The sequence below is a fragment of the Dipodomys merriami genome, unplaced genomic scaffold, assembly GCF_024711535.1.
Source record: "Dipodomys merriami isolate MVZ:Mamm:240054 unplaced genomic scaffold, mDipMer1.0.p SCAF_12, whole genome shotgun sequence".
Classification (NCBI taxonomy): domain Eukaryota; kingdom Metazoa; phylum Chordata; class Mammalia; order Rodentia; family Heteromyidae; genus Dipodomys; species Dipodomys merriami.
In genome coordinates this window covers 38,728,359-38,756,075 of record NW_027202493.1, presented here as the reverse complement: position 1 = coordinate 38,756,075, position 27,717 = coordinate 38,728,359, and the positions used below count along the sequence as shown (strand labels likewise).

At 45.5% G+C, this 27,717-nt stretch overlaps 2 protein-coding genes across 3 annotated transcripts in view; both read right to left on the bottom strand.

The window, feature by feature from the left end:
- Positions 1-1,048: 1,048 nt before the first annotated feature.
- On the bottom strand, positions 1,049-7,360 carry Npm2 (nucleophosmin/nucleoplasmin 2). Its single transcript, XM_070015922.1, has 8 exons — positions 7,327-7,360; positions 7,061-7,146; positions 6,833-6,958; positions 4,524-4,617; positions 2,640-2,800; positions 2,405-2,439; positions 1,183-1,219; positions 1,049-1,093 (listed from the first exon to the last, which is right to left on the bottom strand). Exons 1-8 carry the CDS (start codon positions 7,358-7,360, stop codon positions 1,049-1,051), a joined length of 618 nt encoding a protein of 205 aa, XP_069872023.1.
- An 8,331-nt stretch (positions 7,361-15,691) lies between these two features.
- Xpo7 (exportin 7) overlaps positions 15,692-27,717 on the bottom strand; it is a 42,789-nt gene continuing 30,763 nt past the window's right edge. For both annotated transcript variants that reach the window (XM_070016586.1, XM_070016587.1), the window contains exons 20-28: positions 26,778-26,866; positions 25,871-25,978; positions 22,875-22,957; positions 21,575-21,789; positions 20,792-20,930; positions 19,073-19,233; positions 18,247-18,345; positions 17,831-17,958; positions 15,692-17,259 (exon numbers count right to left, since the gene is read on the bottom strand). In XM_070016586.1, the coding sequence (XP_069872687.1) occupies positions 17,166-17,259; positions 17,831-17,958; positions 18,247-18,345; positions 19,073-19,233; positions 20,792-20,930; positions 21,575-21,789; positions 22,875-22,957; positions 25,871-25,978; positions 26,778-26,866 (1,116 nt within the window). In that variant the 3' untranslated portion in view covers positions 15,692-17,165. The remainder of the gene's footprint in view (positions 17,260-17,830; positions 17,959-18,246; positions 18,346-19,072; positions 19,234-20,791; positions 20,931-21,574; positions 21,790-22,874; positions 22,958-25,870; positions 25,979-26,777; positions 26,867-27,717) is intronic.

The window sequence follows — 27,717 nt, the reverse complement described above, 5'->3', positions numbered from 1 at the left end:
TTTGCCTATGGTGTGCGGCTGTGGCCAAAACCAGGCTCAGTGAACACCAAGGAGCTGAAAAGGAGTCCAAATTCTGGTTGCTGACCATCCCATGAAGGTGCCTAGAGATCTCTGACCTCAGCTGGGCATGATGATGTATACCTATAATCCCAGATACTCGAGGTAGAGGGCAAGAGGATTGGAAGTTTTGAGTTTAGCTCAGGCAGAGTTAGGGAAGCCCTGACAAAATGAAAACAAGAATTGTAGATGTGGTCCAAGTGGTAGGATGCTTGCCAAGGCTCTGGGTTGAATCCACCTCCCAAGCTGGGGGACTGATTGAGAACAATCTACTGGTTTGCTTGTTTGTCCACTCCAGGCCCATGGGGGAGATGCAGAGAAGCTTAGCAGAGGCTAAGTCCCCAGCATGGGGGGGAGGGGCAGGATGGGGGAGAGGTTTCCTTGCTATTAGCCATGCTATTATGCAACAAGAGATGAAGACAGGGCCATCACTCCAGGTCTGGCCAGGAAGGCAGTTACCCTCCAGCCATTATCACTTAGCTGGATGGACCCTGTTCAAGTGAATGTAGGGCTCAGCACCCTCACAGAAGCCTGGAAGAGTTCCCACTTTTGACAAGTGTCTCACAAGAGGGGAGCAGGCTCTGGACATGGGGCCTCTAGGTCCAGGTCCTTCCTGGTAAGAGGTACAGAGGGGTCCCGTCGTCCTGTCAAAGGGTTTGAGGGACTGGCTCAGCCCAAGTCAGGGGCTTAGAGGAGGAGAGGAAGGAAGATGGGTGTGCCAGTTTAAAGGCGCCCTCTGCTGGGCACATGGTCCATCCAGGAAAGGAGAGAACAGTACTGACCAAGTAAACTTTATTGTGGCCCTGCACTTGCTTGTTGGGCTCTTCTAAGACCTCCTAGAACTGGAGGGTTATTTTTGGGGGCGGGGGAGGGTGTAGGATTCTTGTGTGGCCCCCACCATGTGCTGTCATAGTCTGACTCAGGCGGAGGGGCCAGTGGGGAATACCAGAGCATGACTCTCACTGTCACAGCCAAGGCCATTGCAGGCTCCTCATTTCTTGACTGCCAGTTTCTTAATTTTCATTGTGATTTTGGCCTGTGGAGGCAAGGGAGCTTCAGTCTCTACTGCCCCCTGCCCCCCAATACCCGCTCACCTGAGGCCTACCCTTCTGGCTTCCTACTCACCTTTTTCCCAGGGCTCTTGTCTAGACCTGAAGTGGACCTGGAATAGTGTGGAGTTGGCAAGGAACAGAGATGCAGGTGGGCAAGACAGAAGAATCAGTGAAGGCCATCGCTTTGGCTCTCCTAATCTGCGTAGGGAGTGAACTGGGCCTGGACAGTTCAGAGAGGCCAAGGACCTAGCCTGGAAGCTATGGGGCTCCTCCCTCCACCCTCTCCCTCAGGGCACTCTGCCTCTCTTCATTTTATTATTATTATTTTTGTGATGGGTGCTAGAGATTGAATTCAGGACCATGAAATGCTAGGCAAGTGCCCTACCACTGAGCGATATCCCTCTACCACCCAGCCCAGCCCTTCTCCTCCTTTTTAAACATTTGTCTTTCTCTTTTTAGGCTTCCATCTGCTTTCTTTTTTTTTTTTTTTTTGTTGGTCGTGGGGCTTGAACTCTGGGCCTGGGCGCTGTCCCTCAGCTCTTCAGCTCAAGGCGAGCGCTCTACCACTTGAGCTACAGCGCCACTTCCGGTTTTCTGGTGGTTTATTGGAGATAGGAGTCTCACGGTCTCTCCTGCCCGGGCTGGCTTTGAACCGCGATCCTCAGATCTCAGCCTCCTGAGTAGCTAGGATTACAGGCGTGAGCCATCAGCGCCCGGCTTTCCATCTGCTTTCTTTCAGTTATCAAAAATACTTTTTTCTTTGTAAAATCTTAACCACATTGCATATAACATAGCAAATATGAGGATGTTACTGATAATTTTCCTTACTTCCTACCAATATTAATGTTCTTATAAATTATGTTTAATGTATATAAAAATAAAATTATATGCATCTTGTCCTTTTAACTCTTGTCAACACTTTCCAGGCTGCTGTGCAATTTAAAAGCATCGTGTGACATTCCCTTTGCCCAGCCACAGAGAAAAGATACAATGTTTTAGTTAATTATGATGTGGTAGACATTTAGAGGGCTTCCATTTTTCATTAGTATTTGGACAAAGCCATGGTAAGTTTCCTTGCTCATACAATTTCCTCCATACTCCCCCATTCTCTGGAAGGATTGCCTAAGTGAAACGAGGTCCAAAAATAGAACATGTGCATGCTTTCCAAGATGGCTGTGCTGACCCCAGTCCATGTGTGTGCAGATGTGAGTCTGTATACATGCCAGTGGTATCGTGCTTTCTAGTACTACGTATCTTACGCACAGAATCTAGGGAAATTGAATAGACAGAGTTACCTTGCTGCCTCTTCTTCTTTTTCCAGCTTTTTTTTCTGGGAATCAAAGACAAGCATTATTAGAGAGTTCAGCTGAAACGCAGGGCCAGAACCGACTCTCCAGGCCCAAGCCATCCTGGCAGAGCAGCTGGCAGGACTCAGAGACATCTTCCACCCCAAACCTGGGATCCCAGTTCCTCCCAGCTGCCTCTACAGGGTCCCAACCACACTGAAGGCCGCATTGTTCTTTTTCCCACCTTAGTCACGCTTATATGCTTGTGGGGTACCAGCCTCTTCCCATGCCGGACAGGGGTGTCCTCTAGAGACACATCTACATCTTCGTCCTCAAAGTCTTCCTCCTCCTCTTCCTCAATTTCTTCCTCCCCTTCTTCGTCAATCCAGGATAAGTCTGAAAGCTCTGCGAAGTTGTGGGCGAGGTGGATGCAAGGTAGGGAAGGAAAGGCAGAGTTTTGGGGTCTAGGTGATATCTGCTTCTTACTTTAGGGCCCGTTTCACTCCATGTGTGGTTTTGGGGGAACCCTGGGGCTGAATATGTACACCTATTTTTCTGTACCCCAAAACAGGGGCCAGGGTGAGTCAGGGAATAGAGAAAGACCCCAGCCCAAGGCAAGCAACAGAAAGGTAAGGGTATGAGGGAAGACATGTACTGGGAAGTGGGTACGTAGGGAAGGAAAGAGCATGACCACGGCAGGCCGGCCTGTGCCTGCTCCCTGCCGTGGTTCATGTGCCCCCAGCTTGACCCCCAGCGTGGCAATACTGCCCTGCTGACAACTACAAGAGCTGGGGCCTAGACGATTGGTCATGAGGATCCACTCTCGTGAATACACTAATTCTGTCTTAAGGGACTAGGTCTTTATTTATTTTGCCAGTCCTGGGGCTTGAACTCAGGGCCCTGGGCACTGTCCCTGAGCTTCTTTTGCTCAAGGCTAGCACTCTACTGCTTGAACCACAGCTCCATTTCCCAGTTTTTTGGTGTTTAATTGGAGGTAAGAGTCTCAGACTTTCCTCCCTAGTCTGTTTGGTCCTCAGATCAAGTCTTCTGAGTAGCTAGGATTGCAGGTGTGGTGAGCCACTGGTGCCTGGATGATTTTTTTTTTTTAAAGACAGTGTCTCACTATGTAATCCACATTGGCCTCAAACTCATGATCCTCCATTCAGCCTCCAAGTGCTGGGATTATAGGCATGTTCCATCAGGCTGACAAATCCTTTTCTTTATAATAAATACCCAAGGCTGGGTATTTTATAACAACGTAAGATGGAAAAGACAAGAAACAGGCAGAACCTGAAACAGGCAGTTAAGGAAAGTGAAACATGCCAAGGGCTTGGAGGCAGGAAGAAGACCCTAATTATGGCTTTATACTATCTAGCGTATTCTGAGCTTCTTTCGAATACCCAATTTATTTCTATAAAGACTGAAAACTGGGCACGTATGGCTAACACCTGTAATCCTAGCTATTCAGGAGGCAAAGATCTGAGGATCACAGTTCAAAGCCAGCCCAGGCAGGAAAAGTCCATAGGACTTTTATCTCAAATTAACCACCAGAAATGTGGAAGTGGAGGTATGGCTCAAAGTAGTAGAGCACTAGCCTTGAGCACAAAAGCTTAGGGACAGTGCTCAGGACCTCAGTTCAATGCCATGACCAATAATAATATCAAAAAAGACACTCTGGGCTGGGTGCCAGTACTCATGCCTGTAATCCTAGCTACTCAGGAGGCTCAAAGCCATCCCAGGCAAGAAAAAGTCCATGAGACCCTTATCTCCAATAAACCACTAGAAAACCAGAAGTGGTGCTATGGCTCAAGGGGTATAGCTTTGAGCTGAGGAGCTCAGGGATAGTGCCCAGGCCTAGAGTTCAAACCACATGACCAATTAAAAAAATAAAAGACAGCTTCTTATGTTACAAGTGAGGGCTGCAGCCCACAGAGGACACTGCTGGGAGCTGAAGAAGTACTGGATCCTGATCCTTCCCTATGGCCTTCCAGTGCAGGCCAGGGGCAATCATGTTGCCTTTGGGGAGTTTATCCAGAAAAAAAAATCAGGAATTCTTCAAGTGTTTGAGTCATGCCCTGAGCTCAGTACTGCACCCCCACCCCTTGCCCATATCCAAGCTCTGACTTACCGTAGCACTCCTGCCCACTGAGGAACACAGGTCCTGAGCCAGCCCGAAGATGAAAAGTGACTGGAGGAGAAAGCTCTACTCTTGACATGGTGACCTGCAGTGGGAAAGGTCAGGGAAAGACAGGGTAACTCAGATCTTGGCACCTGACAGGGGCTATCACAAGCAGACTCTCCCTTACTGCCTAGGTTCATGGGTCCTGTAAGTCTCAGTTCTCAACCCTCCACCCTCCTGCTGAGGTGGTCTCTATCCTAAACTGGGTAACTGAGCCTCTCATTCTCTACAGTGCCTGGGCACTGTCCCTTAGCTTTTTCAAGTGCTCTCCTACTTGAGTCACAGCTCCACTTCTGGCTTTTGGTGGTTAATTGGAAATAAGATTCTTTTGGACTTTTAAACTGTCATTCTCAGATCTCAACCTCCTGAGTAGCTAGGATTACTGGCGTGACACACCAGCACTCAGTTTTTCATTTCTACTTCCTTTTCTATCCGTACATATTCCCCCGGTTCTTATGACCCTCTCACTTGAATTTCCAGTCCTATAATCAACTGGGTAGCTGTTAGATATCCCACATTTAACACAGATCTTTAGAAAATTATAATCCAGGCTGGGAAGGTGGCTCAGTTGGTAGAGCACTTGCCTTGCATGCATGAGGCCCTGAATTCGATTCCCCAGCACCACATAAGCAAAAAGAAAAAAAGCCGGAAGTGGTGCTGTGGCTCAAGTGGTAGAGTGCTAGCCTTGGGCTGAAGCGCTGAGGGACAGCGCCTACGCCCAGAGTTCAGGCCCCACAACTGGACCCCCCCCCAAAAAAAAGAAAATTATAATCTATATCCACCATCCTGTCCCAATAGATAGTTGTTTTTCTATTCAATCAGGACAAGCTGTTATTCTATAGAGTCAGGCACAGGAGTTTTTCCTTACATTCTATGTCTGATATGTCAGCAAATCCTGTTGGCTCTGTTGCCACAGTATATCCAAACTAGATCATATCTTTGTAAATGCATTCTCCATTTATGATACTTCCAATGCATCATGCATCTATTTGAATACAAACCCGTTATGAGTTGAGGAGCAGCTGTATGATATTGGGGTCCTAGTCCATGCAGCAGTGCAACAGAATTATATACACAGAAAAAGCAGGCAGACTTGGTGGCACAAGTCTGTAATCCCAGCACTCAGAAGGCTGAGGCAGGAAGATCTCAAAATGAAGTCTGGCCTGGGGTTACATAATAAGACCAATCTAAAAAGTTAGGAAGAAAAAAATATAAAAGAGCAGGGCACCCTTGGCTCAAGTTTGTAATCCTAGCTACTCAGGGAGCTGAGCTATGAAGATTGCAGTTCAAAGCCAGACCAGGCAGGAAAGTCCATGAGACTTTTTTTTTTTTTTTTGTCAGTACTGGGGCTTGAACTCGGCCTGGGTGCTGTCCCTTAGCAATTCAGCTCAAGGCCAACACTCAACCACTTGAGCCAAAGTACCACTTCCGGTTTTCTGGTGGTTTTTTTGGAGATGAGTCTCATGGACTTTCCTGCCCAGGCTGGCTTTGAATTGTGATCCTCAGATCACAGTAGCTAGGATTACAGGTGTTGAGCCACTAGTACCTGGATTTCCATGAGACTCTTATCTTCAATTAACTACCCAAAAACTGGAAGTGGCTCAAAGTGGTAGAGTGCTAACCTTGAACAAAAAAGCTCAGGGACAGTACCAGGTCCTGAGTTCAAGTTCCACAACTGACTAAATAAAAAAAGAAAAGGGGACTGGGAAGGTGGCTCAGTGGTAGAACACTTGCCTTGCATGCATGAGGCCCTGGGTTCGATTCCTCAGCACCACATAAGCAAAAAGAAAAAAAGCCGGAAGTGGTGCCATGGCTCAAGTGGTAGAGCGCTAGCCTTGAGCTGAAGAGCTGAGGGACAGCGCCCAGGCCCAGAGTTCAGGCCCCACGACCGGACCCCCCTTCCCCCCAAAAGAAAAGAAAATCCCTATCATTATGCACAAACCATGGTTAATTGCACAGAAAGCCCAAGATAAACTGGCAGAAATGAGAGCTTCTGGATACATTAGTGATAGCTAAGTCACCAGTGTCTCAGTCACTGGCAGTGAACAACTTAACAGCGTTACCGTTAAGGAGAGCTCCTTGGTTTGCCCGGGGTATGCGGCAAGGATGAGTGAGGAGAGGAGCAGGCTGTGCACAGGGCTGCTATTGCTTCTCTCACGTTGTCTGACCTGGCTGGACCTGCGCAGCATGGCAGTACCTTCCTTTGCATGCAGGCCCACTCTGGGGGTAAGGTTGGGCAGCTGAGGGAAGAGGCTCACCATGGGCAGGACAGAGGGCTTCAGCGAGGCAATAGTGATGGGCTGTAACTTCCTGTCCTCCATGTTTGCTGGGGCCAGGACCTCCACCCGGTTCACCTCTTCTTTGGCTTTCTCACTCAGGCAGATCTGAGAGGGATCAAAAGCACAGGGGCACCTCATCACTGTCACTTGTTGAGACCCATCATTGCTCTTGCTCATCCTCCCTCCCATCCTTGGAGGAACACCCACCGTACTGATCACCAGCCTACAGCTCTCTTTCTTCTCCAGCTGGGGCTTGAAGGTGCAAGACCGCTTCTCCTGATTTAGCTCAGCACCTGCCCAGGAAGGGAGGAATGACACTGGGAGCACAAAAGGCCCAGGGGAGGCCGTACAAGCTCCTTTGCTTCCCTCAACCCCAGGAGGACCAGCTCAGCAGCAGCACCTCCATCTTGTCTCAGCTCGGGGACAGTGGGACGTGGCAGGCTGAGCTGGGCAGAGCCTCGGCCCTCACTCACCCCAGAGCATGGTCCTGGTTTCCTTGTCAGCCATGCTGCTGGTGCTGTCCTAACTTGGTCCCAGGTAGCAATGGGGTGGCCGGGCAGCTGTAAGAAGGGGGCCTGCGTTGAGGTGAGGCCCTAGGCCCCTGCTTGGAGCTCAGCAGCACTCATTCTGGTGCCAGCAGAGAAGCAGTAGGTGGCAAGGCTTTGGGGGGCCTGCCAAGGTCAAGGGACATTTAAAACCTCTCAGAAGACAAGAATCAACTGTCCCACTGTTCACAACAGCTCAAAGGCAAGCCTCGAACACTCCCAGACAGAAGAGCTTACGGAGAGAACGATTCCCACAGCCCAGGCCTGAAACTGGCGGTGAGGCTGCCTGTCTGCCCTTGGGTGTGTGTCCATTTTGGGCCCAGTTCTACTCCCCCCCTGGGTCCTGGCCTTCTCAGCCCCCGCTCAGTCTTACCGCGCTGCCGGTCAAGCCATGTGTCCTCCCGTTCACGGCAGCCTCATCACCTTTATTGGAGCCAAAGCTCTCTGCCCTACCAGGCTGTTAAGAAGCCTGGGAAGGGGGAGGTATCCAATCAGCCTTCAAGAACATCCTCCTCGTTCATTCTTCTGTCCTTTCCTCCTCTGTGCTGCAGAATCACCTGTGCATTTGTTAACAAACAATTGTCAGCCTTTCCGCTGTTTCCCATTGAGTTGGAAAAAGGTGGGGTCAAGAGAATTAAAATTTCTTACAAGCTCCCAGGTGAACTTGCTGCTGCTGGTCCAGAGCCACGGAGTGAGAATTACTGTGAGGGCCAAGTTTACCGAGGCCCTTAGCACCCCAAAGCTTAGAGATGTGTTCATAAGGAAGCAGCAAGCATTGACTTCTATTGTGCAGTTCTTGTACAAGAATTCTAATTGTTCTGCATCTTTGTCAACATTAGGCATTGTCAGTCTGAATTTTAGCCATTCTAGTGGATGTATTTTATTTTTTAGTGGCATTCCATTGTGATTTTTGTTTTCTCTTGATGACAAGTAATGTTGAGTATCTTTTAAAGAAATTATTGGTCACTCAGTGCCTAGGCAAACAACAAGAAACATGCAAACAACAAGAAACAAAAATAACTTTACTATCTTGATTATTATAGCTGTATAAAGTAATTTTTTTGTCCTGGGACCAGGGCTGAATTCAGGGCCTCATGCTCTCAGCTGGTTCAGCTGGCACTATACCACCTGAGCCATGTATTTAGTTCAGTTTCTTGAAATCAGGTAGTGTGAATCCTTCAATGCTGGCTTTTTTTCATTTGTGCCAGTCCTGGAGCTTAAACTCAGGGACTGAGCGCTGTCCCTAAGCTTTTCTGCTCAAGGCTAGAACTCTACCACTTGAGCCACAACTCCATTTTTTTGGCAATTTCTTGCCCAGGCTGACTGTGAACTGATCCTCAGATTTTAGCCTGAGTAACTAGGGTTACAGGTGTGAGCTACTGATCCCTGGCTCTAACTCTGGCTTTTAATTCAAAAACTATTTTAGGAGCTGGGCGCTGGTGGCTCACGCCTGTAATCCTAGCTATTCATGAAACTAAGATCTCTAATAAACCACCAGAATGCTGGAAGTGGTGCTGTGTCTCAAGTGATAGAGCACTAGCCTTGAGTTGAAGAGCTGAGAGACAGCACTCAGGCCCAGAGTTCAAGCCCCAGGACCGACAAAAACAAAAAACAAAAAACTATTTTAGGAAGCTGGGTGCTGGTGACTCACGCCTGTAATCTTAGCTGCTCACGAAACCAAGATCTGAGGATTGAGGTTCAAAACCAGCCAGGGCAGGAAAGTCCGTGAGACTCCTATCTCCAATTAAGCACAAAAAGCCAAAAATGGAGCTGTGACACACATGGTAAAGTGCTAACTTTAAGCACAAAAGCTCAGGGATAGTGCCTAGGCCCAGAATTCAAGCTTCAGGACTGGCAAACACACAAAACACCAAAAAACCAAAACCAAACATACACCAAAAAAACCAAAAGAGAAAAATCAATTTTAATGTTGGGGGTATAACTAGTGTCCAAGAAGCACTGGGTTCAAGTTATAGCACTACACAAAAAATTCCTTTAGCTACTCCTTATTCCTTGTTTCTTCATATAAAATTTATAATCAGCTTATTGGTTTCTACAGAAAGCTTCTGAGATTTTTATTTGTCAACTGTGAAGTTCAATACGGAGATAGCTGACATCAGTTTTGAATCGTCTAAACCATAAACTTATAGTCTGTTTAGATCTTCTCCATGGCTTTTTTGTAGATTTTAGTACAATTCTGGCACCATCTTGTTAAATTTATTCCCATGAGTTTCGTGGTTTTGGGTGCAATGGCAAATGGTATTTAAAATTTCTTCTGTGAAATCATGAAACATTGTACAAAGGGGTTTCACTCAGATATTTATATACATGCTTGTAATGTACTTGGATCAAATCCCTTTCCCCATTTACACTACTCTCCCAGCCCCCTCCGATTCTCATCTTCTACCAGTTTGTTGCTAGTATATACAAATAATCCCCACCCACTCCAGCAGTGCAGATTAAACCCAGGGTCTTGCATATGCTAGGTAAACACTTATACAATTGGTTTTTATATATTGGTCTTATATCCTATGATTTTGCAAAATGTAGCTTATTAGTTGGTTTGCACTCTAAATCATGACACCTGTAAGTAAACACAGTAATAATACTTCATCCTTTTTGGAGTCTCACTTCTCATCTTTTTCTTTTGTGCCCCTTTCCTCTTCCAGCACTTGATCCTCTTTCTCAGCCTCAGAACTGGAAATATAGATGGGGGGCTACTCTGCTGGCATTTTGCCTTTTTCTTGATTTAAAGTAAAGATCCAAGTTTTTACTTGTAAGTATGTTGTTGGCCTTGAAATTATAATCCTCCTTTCTCAGCCTCTTGAGTAACTGGTACTACCTACAGGCTTGTTTGATGTCCATTGCCTGGGTAAGAATGTTTGGGATTTGATGACAAGCATGAGACCTTGGATGTAATCTTCTCACTACTGAAAGAAAAAAAGTTTTTGCCCATTCTTCCTGTGCTGTTTTTTTGGTGCCGATCCTGGGGCTGGGCACCCATCTCTGTCCCCCCCCCCCCCCCCCCCCCGGGTTATCACTCTTATCAGCTGAGCCATAACTCCACTTTCAGCTTTTTAGTGGTTAATTGGAAATGAGAGTTTCACAGACCTTCCTGCCCTGGCTAGTTTCAAACTGCAATCCTTAGATCTCTGCCTCCTGAGTAGCTAGGATTATATGTGAGATACTCTGGCACCACTAGATAGCGACTTTTAAAATATTTTTTTCTTTATATATTGAGATGATCTATTATTTCTGTTTATATTTTACTTTCTGTGTGTGTGTGTGTGTGTGTGTGTTGGTCGTGGGGCTTGAACTTAGGGCCTGGACACTGTCCCTGACCTTTTTTTGCTCAAGGTGGGTGCTCTACCACTTTGAGCCACAGCTCCACTACCAGTTTTTGAGTGGTTAACCGGAGATAAGAATCCCACAGGGGGAGCTGGGAAGGTGGCTCAGTGGTAGAGCGCTTGCCTTTCATGCCTGAGGCCCTCGGTTCGATTCCTCAGCGCCACATAAGCAAAAAGAAAAAAGCCAGAAGTGGCGCTGTGGCTCAAGTGGTAGAGTGCTAGCCTTGAGCTGAAGAGCTGAGGGACAGTGCCCAGGCCCAGAGTTCAGGCCAACGACCGGACCCCCCCCCCAAAAAAAAAGAATCCCACAGGGGGGCTGGGAAGGTGGCTCAGTGGTAGAGCGCTTTCCTTGCATGCCTGAGGCACTGGGTTTGATTCCTCAGCACCACATAAGCAAAAAGAAAAAAGCCGGAAGTGGCACTCTGGCTCAAGTGGTAGAGTGCTAGGCTTTGAGCTGAAGAGCTGAGGGACAGCGCCCATGCCCAGGGTTCAGGCCCCACGACGGGACCCAAAAAAAAGAATCTCACAGGAACTTTTCTGCTCGGGCTGGTTTTGAACAATAATCCAAGCAGGAGCCGCCAGCGCCAGCGCCCAGCTAATTTATTTATTTATTTATTTATACGAAAACACCCTTGCATTCCTAGCAGTAATCCTCCTTGATCATGCTTTTGTTACTCCTTTTTGATATTGTTGAATTACATGTGCTCATATTTCCCAAGGACTTGTTGCATCTAAATTCATAAAGGCGCTTAGTCTAAAAGTATTTTTTTTTTCAGTTCCATGTCTTTGGTTTTGATATTTGGGAAACGCCGTTTTAGCAAAAGGATGTGGTACTGCCTCCTCTATATCCAGTTTGTGTGACTGGTAGTTTTTTCCTGCAGGAAGGTCGACACCTTCCCGAGCTGCACACAATTCTCTTGCATCAGGGTTCTTGTACTCAGGCCTGCCCTGCGCGCGGCCTGCCCAGCGCGCAGCCTGCCCAGCGCCTGCGGCCTGCCCAGCGCCTGCGGCCTGCCCAGCGCCTGCGGCCTGCCCAGCGCGCGGCCTGCCCGGCGCGTGGCCTGCCCAGCGCCTGCGGCCTGCCCAGCGCGCGGCCTGCCCGGCGCGTGGCCTGCCCAGCGCCTGCGGCCTGCCCGGCGCCTGCGGCCTGCCCAGCGCGTGGCCTGCCCGGCGCCTGCGGCCTGCCCAGCGCGTGGCCTGCCCGGCGCCTGCGGCCTGCCCGGCGCCTGCGGCCTGAATGGCACCTGCAGCTCCGTACCGCGGGGCTCCCAGGAAAACCATCTCTCCACATCCAGCGGGTCGCAAAGTCCGACCTACTCGGCCTCTCCCGGTGCTCCCCTCCTCCCCCCGCCGGCCACTGCCCATTTTCTCTCCACAGCCCTGGCCGCGGTCACAGACCCTTGGGCAGATGGGTTAGGCAAAGGTCGGTCACCGCGCTGCGCGGCCAAGGGAACGTCCGGGACTTGCTGGAAGCGTCAGGCCCGGGTCCTGGTCTCGAGCGCTCCACTTGCCCAGGCCGCTTCTCCGCGGCCCCGCGGCCGGTGCCCGGGCCAGCGCGCCCTCCACCGGCAGCGCTGCGGGACGTCGCCGGGGCCTCCAGGAACATCCTTTCCGTCTGCCACCGCCCGCCCCGGGGCGGACAGCCTCAAATTGCCTATGAGCGAGCGGACAACAGCAGGGGTTCGAGAACGCCTGCGCCTCAGGAACGCGCCCTGACTGCGCCTGCGCGGGGCGGCATCACACCTTGTGGCAGACCTCGGTGCGCAGGCACGGCTCTTTCTTCAGACGCACGTGGGCCACGCGGAGCCATTTCCGGGGCGGGAGCTGCGGTCTTCTGGGCACGACGACCCCCATGGCGTGGCCCCCCATGGCGTGGCCCGGTGATGGTGTCTGCAGCCGGGACAAGGGCGCCCTCTTCTGCAGAGGCGCCGCATTCCTGTTGTTGGATAGGAAGGGGCCCTGAGACCCCTGGGGCCGGGGCCAGAAGAGGGGCACTGGAGGGAGGATCTGGAAAGAGGCGGGCGAGCCGAGCGCAGGAGGCTCGTGGACTTTCCTGCCTGGGTAGGCTTTGAACCGCGGCCCTCAGATCTCAGCCTCCTGAATAGTTCCTGAATAGCCCCGACCGGTGCCTTGGGTTTTGTGACTTCAAGACTACATTCCTCCACCTTTTAGTAGCAGTAGGTAGTATTTACACTTGATGCCTGACGTGCCTTATGACCCAGTACTTAAGTTAGTAAGGAGGCAAGTTAGAACATACTGTGGGACTTAAATGAATTAATTGTCCTCACAGCTATGAAACAATAAATAGTATGCTGTGTACTTTTATAAGTACTCTCTACAGCTTTTCTTTTTCTTCTGGTGGGTAAAGGGAAAACTGGCGATAAAAGCAAGGCCTAGTGTATACCAACTGCTCAGTCACTGAGCTTTTTAAAACTTTTGGCGGAGAAGGGGAACATTGGAGATGAACTCACATCCTGGTGCATACTAAATGCTCTGTGACTGCTTATTTTTCTTTTGGTGGTGGGTTTGGATTCAGGGTTTCACGGTAGCTAGGCTGACACTACCACTTGGAGATGGAGTCAGGCTGATTTTTCTGTCCTGAGTTAGCCTTAACTCTGATCCTCTGGATCTCAGCCTCCTGAGCAGCTGGGATTGAAGGTGGGAACTACTGGCATACTTTTTATTTATTTTGGTGGTACTAGGGCTTGGATAAAAGGGCCTCGAGTTCACTAAGTTTTCAGTTTGTATTGTTTGTCCTGTTATACAGAACAGTGGAAATAAACAGCCTTTTTCTGCTTTTTGTGAGATGCTGCTTTGACCCAGTTTCTGAGACATATCCGTCACAGTCCAGATAGCGTTTAGCGTTATCTAAGTCACCCATAAATCATTAATATAGAAGACAATTCAAAGGGAAGAAACCCCTTATAGACACTATAGCAACTTAACCAATAAATCATGGCTGTTAAACACATCTTTATTCTTGTGTTTTGATAGCATTTGGATGTATCAAGCTTGCTAGGTAGGCATTCTATCACTTGAGAAATACTCCTATACCTCTGTATATTCTTGCACTTAATTTTGGCTTTTTGCTGGTAGGTAAGCATTTCATGGATTTTCCTGCCAGGACTGGCTTCGAACCTCAACGTTCAGATCTAAGCCTCCTGAGTAGCTAGGATTACAGTCATGAGCCATGGCACTGATGCCCACTCTGTTATTTCTAGGTTGCCACTTGCCATTAAAATGACATTTCTGCCCAAATTAATTACTTCTGTTGTTTTTTTGTTAGTCGTGGGGCTTGAACTCTGGGCTTGGGTGCTGTCCCTGCGCTCTTCAGCTCAAGGTGAGTGCTCTACTGCTGGTGGTTTATTGGAGATAAGAGTTTCACAGACTTTCCTGCCTGGTCTGGCTTTGAACCGTGATCCTCAGATCTCAGCCTCCTCAGTAGCTAGGATTACAGGCGTGAGCCACCGGCGCCCGGCTTAATTCTTGAAGCTTAAAAACCTGACATTTTCACCCTGGGCCAGATCTTTTCTTCCACTGATTTATACTGTAGTGAGAAAAAATGTTTTTTAAACATTTAAAATTTTATATTTCAAACTTTACCCACATTTTGTATAATTTTTTTTGTGAAATTTTAATCAGCAGTAAAAACTCTAGATGTTTCAGTGTAAGGTCCAGTAATCACTGGATTCAACCCAGTGCCTGGCAAATACCCTACCCTAGCCTCTCCTAAATAAACTTGTTTTGGCTGCTTAAGACCACCAGGATTCTTTTTGTCTGAGACTGGGGCTTTGTATTGGCTGTTATTCCACCTCCTGAGCCACCCCTCCAGCCCCCTCACCAGGATTTCTGATGAAACAAAGATATCTGGCTTTGTTATTCACATTTATTAGAATAGTTCATGAAATTAGTAATTGTTTTTTTGATCAAAAGCTTTTCTAGGGGACACTTTTAAAATTCCAACCTAGGGAGGAGTAAAAATAAGAAATTTTATAAAGTTCAATGAGTTTTGGAATACCTTAACTGCAACATGCACCTTGCCATGACTGGACAGTCAGGTTGCACCAAGGAGACCACCATCTCTGTTTAGTTTCTTGCTTCTGAAATTTTTGCAGAAGGGGAGTTCTGAGGTTGTGCCCAGTTGACTGGCACCTCAAGATGGCTGGAGCAGAGAGGACCTTCAAGTACCTCTGAGAAAGTTTTTAGTTTTATTCATTTGCGAATTAAAATTCTGGAGCACTGCCAGAACTATTTTTCACAGTGAAACTTTCGCATTTTGTACTTTGGTAGGTTTAGACATAGTTTGGCTGAGATCAATTCAAACTGCCGTTCAGCCTATGAAACAGCTCAAGATTGAGAAAATCCTGTCAGTTCCCAGAATGTTTAATAGCATAGAAAAGTGCTTTTTAAGTAAGGCAGACTAGACTGGCACTCTTGGGCTGGTCACTAGCTATCAGTCTGTAGTAAGGCACATATTACTGTAGCTAAGTGCATTTTAGCACTACACAGTACAGGGATTACAGGAGTCCCTGTTAACTATTTGGCCTATTAAATATCAAGGGGATACTTCAATTACCCTTGAATTTGCCATGTTCTAAGCTATGAAGCCTAGCCCACATTAGAGGAGCAGACATCAGAACATTAACAAAAACGCTTTCTTCAAGTATTACTTGTCTGCAGGTGGCCATGTTATTTCTGGAAACAAGTAAGGACCTTTTTAGCTGAGGATAATATATATTATGCTATCTGTAAATCAACTGAACCAGTTGTACTCTTTCTTATATTTAAAACAAGTTGAGCCAGACTCTATCCAATAAGAAGCAAATTAATTTTATAAGGTTCAGGGGCCCTTGTTATGCACTGGCTTTTAAGAATGCATGTTTCAAACATTATGTTTAACATGATACACGTCCCTGGACATACTACGCATGATTGCTGAAAACAAGTCAGTAGAAACCATTGAAGTTTATTGGCGGTCACAATGCTTACACTGTATGCAGCAAACACCCTTACAAGTCTATCCGCAACCAGATCACGCAAGAAAGGATTCACCACACAGTCGCCAGAGGAGAAAAAAATAATTAACAGGCTTGTTTCTGGGGGTAGGGGAGAGAAATAAAAAATAAAACCTAATTGATGAGTGTTCCACGGGCAAGAGCTGAACTAGAGATGTGTACAACTAGCAGCAACAGTTGTGGAAAAAGTACAAGGCAAATAGCTTTCTCCATTAATTTTCCTCTGTAGGTTAATTTTTTAATATTCAAAACATTTATGGTTTTCATTTTATAAAAATGTATATTTTCCAAGGGAGAATGTTAAATACTTCATGCTAGATAGGCCTTGTTATTAAGAACTGCTCCCCTTGGTAACGTCCTCCAGATCATACATTCATGAGTGCAGGGTACATACATAAATATCCACACACACACATCCATACACACTGCCTCGAGGGCCAGGGAAGACACAGTTACGGCCACAGGCAGTTGGGCCTCTGGTGGGTGGACTCATCCAAATTGCTCAACAAGAGCAACTGGCTCAATGCTTCTCTCTGGTCTTCTATAGAGACCAAGACCCCTAAAACATTAAAATCCAATTTTTAACAACAAGAGGCATTTGTCTGAGGATGATGATAGGTAAGTGGGAGAAAGGATGGAGATAAGAATACCAAACACTTTCAGCTGGAGTTGTCACGGCAAGAGGCCAGGGGACCTAGGGCAACTTCCACGGTTATCAGGGAGGGACAGCTGATCTGGCATGGCTTAGAGTTCCTAATAACAAGGGTTAATACAGAAACAGGAAGTGATTGTTTGGGGGCTGGAGGGGGCCAAGGAAAGGGCATTAAGAAAAAATATACATTTGGAACTTTTCTTTTTGCCTGTCTACACTGTGTCACTAAATATATCTCTGCACTTTCACACATCCTTGTCCAGTAAAGCTTCAGGCCACCAGAATACACATTTTCTTCACTCGCCATACATAATCCCTCACATCAGCATTGGTGCACTAGACTCTGTAAAAATTTTTTCAGTCACACTTTGTTTTTAAACTTGAGTCAATATAAACCTGTTCAAAATGTTATGAAAAAATGTACATGTTTATACAAGGCAGGTTGTGGCAGGACACTGGGGGCTCTCCCCCCTTGGGTGGCCCCAGGAGAAGGGAGCTGGAGTCTCAGGTGTCTCAATTACCTCCTCCCACCACCCTTCCCACCCAGCCCCCAGGAACCAGCAGCACCCTGCCCCCTAGTGAGTGCACACACACCCCTATTCCCTGGGGAAGCAACTAGTTGACCATTGCCATTTTCCCCACATCCCTGGAGGAAGGAGCCAGGATTAGCCAGGCCATCCCCCTTGCAATTGTTCGCCCCTCTGGGCCAGACCAAAGGGATGCTGCTCTGTACAGGTAGAGTCCGAGGAGGTGTCAGCTCATCATGTCATTGCTATTCACGCCATAAGTGGAATTCTTCATTGAGTCGTTGACTTCTCGACGGAATGCTGACAGGTTCTGGGTGAACCTGCAGAAAGAATTCATTTTGGGTTGGGGAGGAAGAAGTGAAAGGGCTTTGCCTAATTTTTTTTTTTAAGTAGTAGAGAAGTAGAATATAGGAATGTAAGCTTGTTTCACTTAATCTCAGTCTTAAGACTCTAAGAGAAAGCTGGCTTTCTTTTGTCCCTATTCTACCAGGCATTTTCCCAGCAGGCTAGAGATGCGTCAGATCTGGGGTTCTGAGGACCCTGTTGGTCTTAACACCATCACAAAAGGAATCTTACCGATCAAGGTAGGAAGTAACCCTTACAAGCTGAGGGCAGAAAGTAAAACCTTTAGTGAAACAGTTGCATTTTAAATATCAATTATACACTGACAGTATTTTAGATAAACTGTGCTATGTAAAATACTAAAATGATTTTTGCTTGTGACTACTAAGGAATTTGTAATTACACATATGGTTTGCTTTTCCATCGCAAAGCACTGCTTTAGGTGGCCTCAAAATAGGGGAGCACAAAGATTAAGGGGCACACCTGCTTCAATGATTTGAAAAATCACCTGTGGCCAGGATTTCTTAGCCGGCTACCCCACACACTTACCTGTCTCTGTTTTTTGTTAGAAGATTCCGCTCAATGCCCTCCATCAGATTTTCAAAACACAGATGCATGGCCTGCTGCTTCTCTGGTGGCTGGCTGTTAACGATACTGTTCCTTAGGTCTGAAAAATACTGTGGGACAAAGAATGAAAGAGTAGGTAAGTTAAGGCAGAGGAAGGTGAATTAGCCTGTTATTTATGAATGGAAGAATGTTCTTCAAGGAGGGATGGAATAGTGTATGCATGTATACTTAATTCAGACAAGCACTTGTATGACAAGTCGCCTTTATGCTACTGCTCAGTAAATGGACCCTGTTCCCTGATTTGCAAAGTATTTCATCTTCACAATGTCTGGGAAGTGTCAGCCACATGGGGGCCTATTGTTGCCTCTGGCTTGACACCAGGGAGCTGGCTCTCTTACCTTTTCATTAAGTAGTATTAAGCCAAGTAGGGGTCGGGACATAGACCATTGATTCCTACAGTCTTCAAAGATGATGATATTCAGCACCGTGGACAGCATCTGAAAAAAAAATTACAGAATAGGAGGCAGTGATCAACAGTGTGTGGTTGAAGTGAGATAACAGATACCAAATGAAGGAGCACCTCAAGCTGAAGGGTTTTCTGCATGCAGTAAGTCACAGACTTTGAGAAGCTTTGTTTTAGTCTTTGATTTCAAGGTAAGTTTTTTCTTTTAGGCTATTTTCTTTATTATTCTTTCATTTAGTTTGATACATTTACAAATGGGATGGGGTGAAGCAGACAAAATTACAGGAGGCAAAGCCACCCTGCACTATCACTTCCACACACTGGCTTCGGCAAACAGTTTTTGGACATTTGTCAATGTGGTGAACTTGTGAAGTACTTCACTGCTACCTTAGGACTGGCTGATAATATAAATCTACCCATTAAAAAGTATATATTTTAGAACTATATTTCTGCAAACTACTTAAAAAATTTCATTACACACAAACAAAATATATACGGAGGAATGGTTCAAATTGTAGAGTGCTTATCTAGCAAAATCAAGGCTATGAATTCAGTGTTTGCTATTGAAAAAAAGAAAAAAGGTTTTTACATGTAATTATTCAGAAAAATAAAAACCCATCATAGGGCTGGGGATGTAACTCAGTGGTAGGGCACGGGCACTTCTAGCATTTGCAAGGCCGTCTTCAGTACTACAAGAAAACAAAAAAACCCCTCAAAATCCCCATTACACTAGTGTTGCCTCTTAATGTCAGCTTCCTTACCTGTTGGATCATCTCTGGATGCTGCTGCATGATATGCAGAAAACGGTCACTCTCCTGGTTCAAGGGTGTCGTCCTCTTCTTGGTGCTGCGTGACAGCTGCTTGAAGAGGTATGTCACAATGTGGTCCAGGCAGGAGCAGCAGCCTGTGCATACCATGGTGTCTGGAGGCAAGAGGCAGGTAGGAAAGCAGGTATATTGAGGTGCTGATGGCCACTTTGGGAGAACAGGGATTGTCCTTGGCTGAGAACCCAGCGTTAGTTACCTCGGGATATAGCCCAGCCACTGCTCAAAATGTTACCTGCTAACCTGATACTCACTACACAGCAAGGCCAATTTCTAACTTTGAAACTAAGAGTGTGGTAATAATTAATACAAATAAATACTTAAATTGTCAGCTCAATGTGCTTTGGATGTGTCTCTTCTGCTTTATAAAAGAATAGTAAGTCATTTGCACTCAGCAAGTGTTTGATTTGTGCCAGATTCTGTGCTAAATACTTTCTAGATATTGTCTCTTTATTTATCTTCCTGAAAACTCCAGGAGGTATGTCTTTCACTTGACAAATAGGAAAACCAGTTTGGAGAGAACATTCATCTAAGATCACTGCTATAAACAGGAGTGTGATTAGAGACTAGGAGTCTGTGAGGTATAAGCCTATGCTCTCAGTTACTGGGAATTCCGACAAACCCAGTTTAATATGACTGGGTTTGTTTGTTAGGATGAGTGTGTATTGTATTGTCTCCAAAGCATCTTAGGGGTGAGGGTGTGGACAGTCTCACTTATGCTTGTACTGAATGCTGAAGAGGCAAGGCCAAAGGACTGAGTTTTTCTAGAAGATAAAAACAGCCTCCTGAAGCAAAGTTCCATACCCTGATTGCATTCTACTTTACACGGCTGAGCCCCAGATAGAAGTTAAATATGGTGTCATGGAAGTAACACAGAGGTATGGATAATTCATGATAATCTAAAACTCATTCTGTGTGCATTTGTAACATATCCCAAATATTCTGCAGCTGACTTAATCTTATTTTTGTTTTGCTCAGCTTAATACAAATCATACTTACTAAACACATATTAAAATTTCTGGAAGGCAGCTTTAAGTGAAAATGGTTGAAAAGAACAAAATGGGCTGCTATGGGAACACTTAGGTGGCCAGTGTATAAAACCTTCCCATAACTTCACACCCTCAGGGGTAGAGTTCCAACACCCTATCACAGTGAAAAATCAGGTCCCCCTGCCTGATTTTCACACTCACTCCTGCTTCTCTCTTCAGCTTTACTTCACTCCTTTCTCTCCTACATGAGTGCACCATCCATCTGGATTTCCTGGTTCTTCCTTGCTGTAGGCAAGCACCTGTAAGATGCTGCTGCTTACTGGAACAACGGTCCAGTTTTTACACTCACACTTTGATGACAAGTTTTCCCTGATGCCACCTCCCTAAAACCAGTTTAGATAATTTTCCTGAGGGTTCCTGTGGTACTGTTTTTACCCCATCAGGGCATATAAAAGGTTAATATTCGTATGTTTCATTGTCCAGATGTAAACTGTAAGGGTAGGAATTATGTGTGTTAGTTTCCACATCTTCAGTACTTGGTACTCAGGAGAGGATCAGTACTTGCTGGATGAGAATACCATGAATATTGTATCCTGTTGTTAGGGTCAATTCTCCCAAACAGTAATCCTTCTGGACACTGGTAAGTGGTACAAAGCTAGGTGCTTACCAAGTGCAGTAAGTCCTTCAGAAATGGAAGAGAGAATATACATGATGACATGAGGTTCCAGGCTTGCAATAAAGTTCATATGGTCCTGAGTCAGGACTTCCAGTAGTGAATAGTAAGACTGGCTGAGCTTGGGGTAATCCTGTAGCAGAAGAAGAAAGTCAGCCTAGCCATTTCATGCTTCAGCAGAAGAGGAAGGCCATAAACAGTATAATATTTCTTTTAGGGCTGGAGGTACGGCCTAAGTGGTAGACCACGTGCCTAGCATGTATGAGGCTCCGAGTTCAAACCCCAACACTGTGCAAAAAAAAAAATCTTTTCAGTTACAAATACAAATGACTTAGTTGTAGTAGAAAGAAGTTAGCTTGTAGCTTCTTATTTGGTGGTGGTACTGTGATTTGACCTCAAGGCCTTGCATTTACTATCATGCTTGCTTGCTTGCTTAGGTGGGCACTCTACCACCCGAGTCATGCACCAGCACTGGGGCTTGAACTCTAGACTTCATGCTCTCACTCAGCTTTTTTGTTCACAGCTGATGTGCTATCACTTGAAATACAAATCCACTTTGAGCTTTTTGCTGGTTAACTGGAGATAAATGGATTTTTTGTCTGCCTGAAGCTAGCTTTGAATTGTGAACCTCAGATCTCAACCTCCTAAGTAGCTAGGCCTCTAAGGTGTGAGCTACTGGTGCTGGCCAGGTTGTAGTTTCTTAAAATCTTTAATCATAGTCTCAGGTGAACAAATACGATGAGGGGCGAAATGCTGCCATCAAGGCTTAGGGCTCACCAGTAGGTCACTGTGGGGGATAGAGAGGAGCAGCTTGATGAAGGTCTGTAGAGCGTTATCCAGGGCATCATCTCCATAGAGACGGAAGACTCCAAAATTGACGTAACTCCCACTGAGAGCAGCCTTCAGCATGGAGAAGCAGATGGATATGCCCTTCAACTTTAGGGCATAGACCTGATCCTTTGGCACTTCTCCAAGTGTCAGGATGCGATTGCCTGAGTAAACATATAAAAAACTTTTCAAAAAAACAAAAAAATACAGGTGGCTCACACCTGTTATCCCAGCTACTCAGGAGGGCTCGAAGCTAGGCTTGGCAGAAAAGTCCATGAGACTCTTATCTATTTAGTAACCAAAAAGCTAGAAGTGGAACTGTAGCTCAAGCAGTAGAGAACTAGCCATGAGCAAAAGAAGCTCAGGGACAGTGCCCAGGCTTGGAGTTTAAGCTACAGGAGTAGTGTGCGCACGCATCTCCCCCCCCCCCAATACTCAACCATTTTATTAATTTATTTTTTGTTTATGCTAGTACTTGGTTAAACTCAGGGCCTGGGTGCTGTCTCTTATCTTGTTCCCTCAAGGCTGGTATATTATTATCACTTCAACCACTAGCTCTACTTCCAGCTTTTTGGGGTTAACTGGAGATAAGAGTCTCACAGAGCCTGGCACACCTGTGATCTTCAGCTACTCAGGAGGCTGAGATCTGAGGATCTCAGTTCAAAGCCAGGCAGAAAAATTGGTGAGCCTTCTATTTCAAATTAACCCCAAGAAAACCAGAAGTGGGTCTGTGGCTCAAAGTGGTAGAGCTTGGGCTTGAGCAAAAAAGCTCAGGAACAGCAGCCAGGCCCTGTGTTCAAGCCCCATGAGTGACAAAGAAAAAAAAAAAAATCAGACTTTCTTGCCTGGGCTGCCTTCAAACTATGACCCTCAGATATCAGCTGACTGAGTAGCTAGGATTATAAGCATGAGCCACCAGCACCCAGCTCTTTTTTTTTTTTTAATTTGAGAGCAGGTCTTACTGTAATAGACAAGTCTGGGCTTGAACTATTGAGCTTGCTGTGAGTGCTACGATTATAGGTATGTGCCACCACCATACTTGACCAATGGACAGTTTTTCTGCCATTTCAACCCCCTACCTCAACTCCAAAGGCACAAAGACTCCACCAGGCCCTCAGAGGCAGCTGGCATCAATATACATGTATGAGAAATACAACACTCATAGGAATGCTGTTCTGGCCACTGCAAGGACAGCCCGAGACTACACTGCTGCATTCAATTATGGAGCATGCTCCTCATGAGCACCTACCGTACATCGTTATCATCTTGCTGGTTTCTCGGAAGAGTAAGATGCCATTGGGGGAAGAGACATCAAACTGGAGCCGCTGAGATCTAAGCAGAAAATACATAAGGATTTTAGCAGCTTTACCAATTGTAGTTCATTCTGGAAGCTTTGTAAGACCAAAAGTGTTTTCTTTGGAAGAGTGGGGTACTTTGGGATCTCAAGAGTATCCTGGGTGATGACCCTATACTACGACTGCAGACTGTCTACCCTAATGAGACAAAAGCCAAAAATATTAACCAATGACAGTTTATTTATTTTTATTTTTTTGGCGGTCGTGGGGTAGAGGCTCCTGGGAGCCGTCCCTCAGCTCTTCAGCTCAAGGTGAGCACTCTACCACTTGAGCTCCACTTCTGGTTTTCTAGTGGTTTATTGGAGATAAGAGTCTCACGGACTTTCCTGCCTGGGCTGGCTTTGAACTGTGATTCTCAGATCTCAGCCTCCTGAGTAAGTAGGATTACAGGCATGAGCCACAGGTGCCTGGCCAATGATAGTGTTATTATATATTAAAGCCCAACATATGGGATTCAAGTTTTGCTGCTCAAATAATAGAATTTTTTTTTTTTAAAGACCAGCCAACAACAACACCCCCAAGGCAACAGACCTGTAATTGTAGCTACTTAGGAGGCTAAGATACAAGGATTATGGTTTGAAGCCAGCTTAGGTAGGGAAGTCTGAAAGACTCTTATTTCCAATTAAACCACCAAAAAGCCAGAAGTGGAAGAGTTGCTCAAGTGTTAGGGCATCAGTCTACAGTGAAAAAGCCTTAGTACTGGTATGTGTACGTGCATGTGCACATTTCTTTCAGTCTCTTTGGTACTAACTCATAACCCACTTTCTCTAACTTGGTCAAAGCTAGTGCTTTACCACAAGCCACAGTGCCACTTCCAGTTTTCTGGTGGTTAACTGGAGAAAAGAGTCTCATGGACTTTTCTACCCAGGATGGCTTTGAACTGCAGTCCTCAGATCTCAGCCTCCTGGGTAGCTAGGATTACAGGTGTGAGTAACCAACACCAGGCTCTAACACTAACTTCAAATGCCTCCCTGGATGGCTTCCTTAGCAACTGCGAGAGGGAAAGAGCATTGCTACCAGGCTACAGAGAAACCTAAAAAGATGAAATCAGCAGGAATGAACAAAGCTTTAGCAATCACAGTTCATTCTGCACACCCCCTAAGACTAGAACATCACTTCTATCTGTTCTGCCTTGAGCTTTATTGACCCCTCTTGACTCCACCATCAATCAAATCCATCTTGACCTTGTTCTGAACTGTGCCTGATTTCATGGATTTCCTGTAGTCTCTCTGTTTTCAATATTGCCTTATTAGGAGTCAACACAGCAGGTAGTGGGAATGGAACCCAGATTACTTTGCCCCTTGGTAAAATGACCTGGCACTGAAGGGAAAATGCCTGTTTCTCACTACTGTTGTGCCAAGCAAGGCACAGGATGGCCTGTCCTGTGCCTACTAGTTTGACTTCCTCCACCATAGACTTTGCTTACTCTCTAAGCTCTAGCCATATGTGCATTCAAACTCACCTTATGTGCTTCCAGGAAGATGCTTGCAGTGGTGCTATTTACCACACCCCTTATTTTGCTGGGTCACAAGCACATCTTTCATTCAGATCCCAACTTAAATCATTTTCTCTAAGAGACCCTTCTATTTTCTATTTTATTGCCTTGTTTTATTATTTTTATAGCGCTTAATTACTGCCTGAAATTATCTTCTGTACTTATCTTTTCCATTTGCCTCCCGTTTCAGAGATCTTTTTTTTAAAAACAAAGTAAATCTTAAGCCAGTTGCCTGTGGCTCATGCCTGTAATCCTAGCTATTCAGGAGAATAAGATCTGAGCATCACAGTTCAAAGCCAATCTGGGCAGGAAAGTCTGTGAGACTCTCATCTCTAATAAACTACTCAGAATAGGCCAGAAGTGGGCTGTGACTCAAGTAATAGAGCACTAGCCTTGAGCACAAAGAAAATCAGGCCCTGAGTTAAAGTCCCACAACTGGGGAGTCGAGGGTGGAGAGGAGTAAACATTTACTTGTCCAGTTGAAATCTACCTAGCAAACAACTTTCTTAAAAGTATTTTCAGGGGCTGGGAAAGTGGCTTAGTGGTAGAGTGCTTGCCTAGCATGCATGAAGCCCTGGGTTTAATTCCTCAGTACTATATAAACAAAAAAAGCTGGAAGTGGCTCTGTGGCTCAAGTGGTAGGGTGCTAGCCTTGAGCAAAAAAAAAAAAAAAAGGAGCTCGGGACAGTACCAGGCCCTGAGTTCAAGTCCCAGGACTGGCAAAAACAAAAACAAAAGTATTTTCAAGCATATCACTTCTTTCTCAATTGTTTCCACTCTGAAATGTGGAGAGGGCATTACCACCAAATGGTTAACATTCTGTGGTTAGAGAAATGAGAACCTTGGTTGCCAAAGTTACTTCTTATTAAGAATAGATATTCTGATCAAGAAAGAGAGTGGATAATTTTCAAATACATTTCAACTATACATTAAAATACACCAAAAACCTCCATGAAAGCTGTTGACCAGTGGGAGGTGGGCAAAGAGAAACAGACTCTGTTAAAGAGTACTAGTGGCAAGGCGTTGGGCAAAAAGGAGGGTGAACAAGGATGAATATGGCCAAAGTAGATTTTGTGTATGAAAGTAGAACCATTTGCCGAAGGGAAAAAGGGAGTAAGATGGAATACTATAAATGTATGTATGTGGCAGTGCCCCAGTGGCCTCTATTTGTATAATTAATCTAAGTATTTTTTGTGTGGTTTTTTTTTGTTATTTTACAAGGTGACTTATTTCCTACAGGCAGCTTACATGGCTGGGGATATCCTTTTTCCAAACACACAGACACAAATAGACATACAGCTCTCTAAATTGGATGTTAGCATGAGATCAAGGAAATTCTTTCAAGCCTTTCTCAAATAAAGAACAGCTGTGCCCTCTGAACATCTTCTTGCTTACCTATTATGAACTAATTCAGCCATCAGCTTGAGCACAGGTGTGGTACAGGCGGGATCATGGTACCAGAGCTCTATTGCCCGCTGGAGAATTGGCATGTAGGATGGATATCTGTAAATGAGGAGCTAAGGAAGAAGTTCTGAATCCAGAAAGATACTCAAAACTACAGCTCTGTCCTTTCCTGTGTCTTGCCTGCTAATCTTGGAATCTATACAGGAAATGAATTTCTTCTGAAGAACACAATGCACTTCATATTATGTACACATTACCACTTCTATAAGGGCTTAGTTATTCCCCCCACCCCCCTTTTTTGGTTGGTCATGGGGTCTGAACTCTGGGCCTGGGCGCTGTCCCTCAGCTTTCAGCTCAAGGCTAGCACTCTACCACTTGCGCCACAGTGCCACTTCTGGCTTTTTCTGCTCGTGTGGTGCTGAAGAATTGAACCCAGGGCCTCATGCACGCAAAGCAAGCACTCTATCACTAACCCACCTTCCCAGCCCTAGCTATTTCCTTTACATATGATTGGAAAGAGGTACTGAGTTAAGATGACCTGCTTAAGGTTATAATTTCATTACAGTTAAGATATCCTAATAACTGCAATTTTTTTAAAAAGTAGATTGAAATGTCTTAAGTAGCAAAATTCACATTGCAACAGTTCCCCAGTGGCACTGAGTTCCAGACATTTATCTTGGACCCCAAAGACAAACTGGGAAGCCACTTCTTTTACCTCCCAATTCCAGGCAACACTGTCATTAGATCACCATGTCATGGAGCTTACAGGACACACAGCATACTTGTTGGGTATTTCTTTTTGCCTTACCATTTACCCACCCCAACCCCTGTGACTCCATCACCCAGCCACACTCCAGTTAAGGCTTATATAGTATGCTCCTAGTTTGAGTTAGGATACATCCATTCAAATAGCATCATGAAGCTGGTCTTGGCATTGAAGGCGAAAGCTATCCCTCTCAGGTCTCTCACTAGGCCAACTAGAGTTCGCTGTAGTAGAATGTAAAAATATGTTAAAAGAGAAGAAAAACCAAAGCTGATCTGATGGGAATTCACATATCTGTATCACCTTCTTCATCTCAGTTTAATAAACACTCCTCCCCAATATCCTGAATCAATCTTTCATGCTAGAATGGGATCTTTTCACTTGGAAAATTGGTTTTAGAAAGCTTGTTATACTGGTTGAACATCTCTCATCAGAAAAATCTGAAATCTCCAAAATCCATAACTTATTTGTGGCAGGGGAATATTGGGGAAGAACCCCAGGCCTCATACATGCTAGATAAGCAAGCACTGTAAGTACACTCCAAGTCTCACCAAAATCCAAAACATTTTAAGTGCCAACATGCCACTAACAAGTGGAAAACCCCAAATCATGAACCCTTGTTTCATGTACAGAATTACTGCTTGGAGAGCCAGCAGTGTTGGAAAACTTGCCTAGCACCACCATATACAAGGCCTGGGTCTGATCCTCAGCACTGTGAAACAGAATGAACCTCACAAAATGTCTGAAAGGATATATAAAAAATACTATTAAAGTATGTATATAAGGAATATATGGAATACAAATGAATTTTATGTGGACTTGGGTTGTGTTCCCCAAATATTATGAAATCTGCATCATTCAACTCTAAAATTCAAAATACTCAGGCCTTAGCTTTCAGATAATTTATACTACAAAACAGTGTGGTTTGTGGCTCATTATAGCAAAAATGGTGCTAAGTTGTGTCCCCCACAACCCCCACCAGCCCCATAGCCAGGCACACTAGAAGTGTTCTCCTACTGAGCTACACCTCCAGCCCCAGAATAACTTTTTTAGATAGTAAAGTGACAAGTGGGAA

Excerpts from the sequence above, each read along its gene's own strand:
- Npm2 (XM_070015922.1), bottom strand. The coding sequence starts at position 7,360 with ATGGCTGACAAGGAAACCAGGACCATGCTCTGGG. Across the intron at positions 7,147-7,326 it reads AACCAGGACCATGCTCTGGG|GTGCTGAGCTAAATCAGGAG; the intron begins GTGAGTGAGGGC and ends CTTCCTGGGCAG. Across the intron at positions 2,801-4,523 it reads CAGTGGGCAGGAGTGCTACG|AGCTTTCAGACTTATCCTGG; the intron begins GTAAGTCAGAGC and ends ACAACTTCGCAG.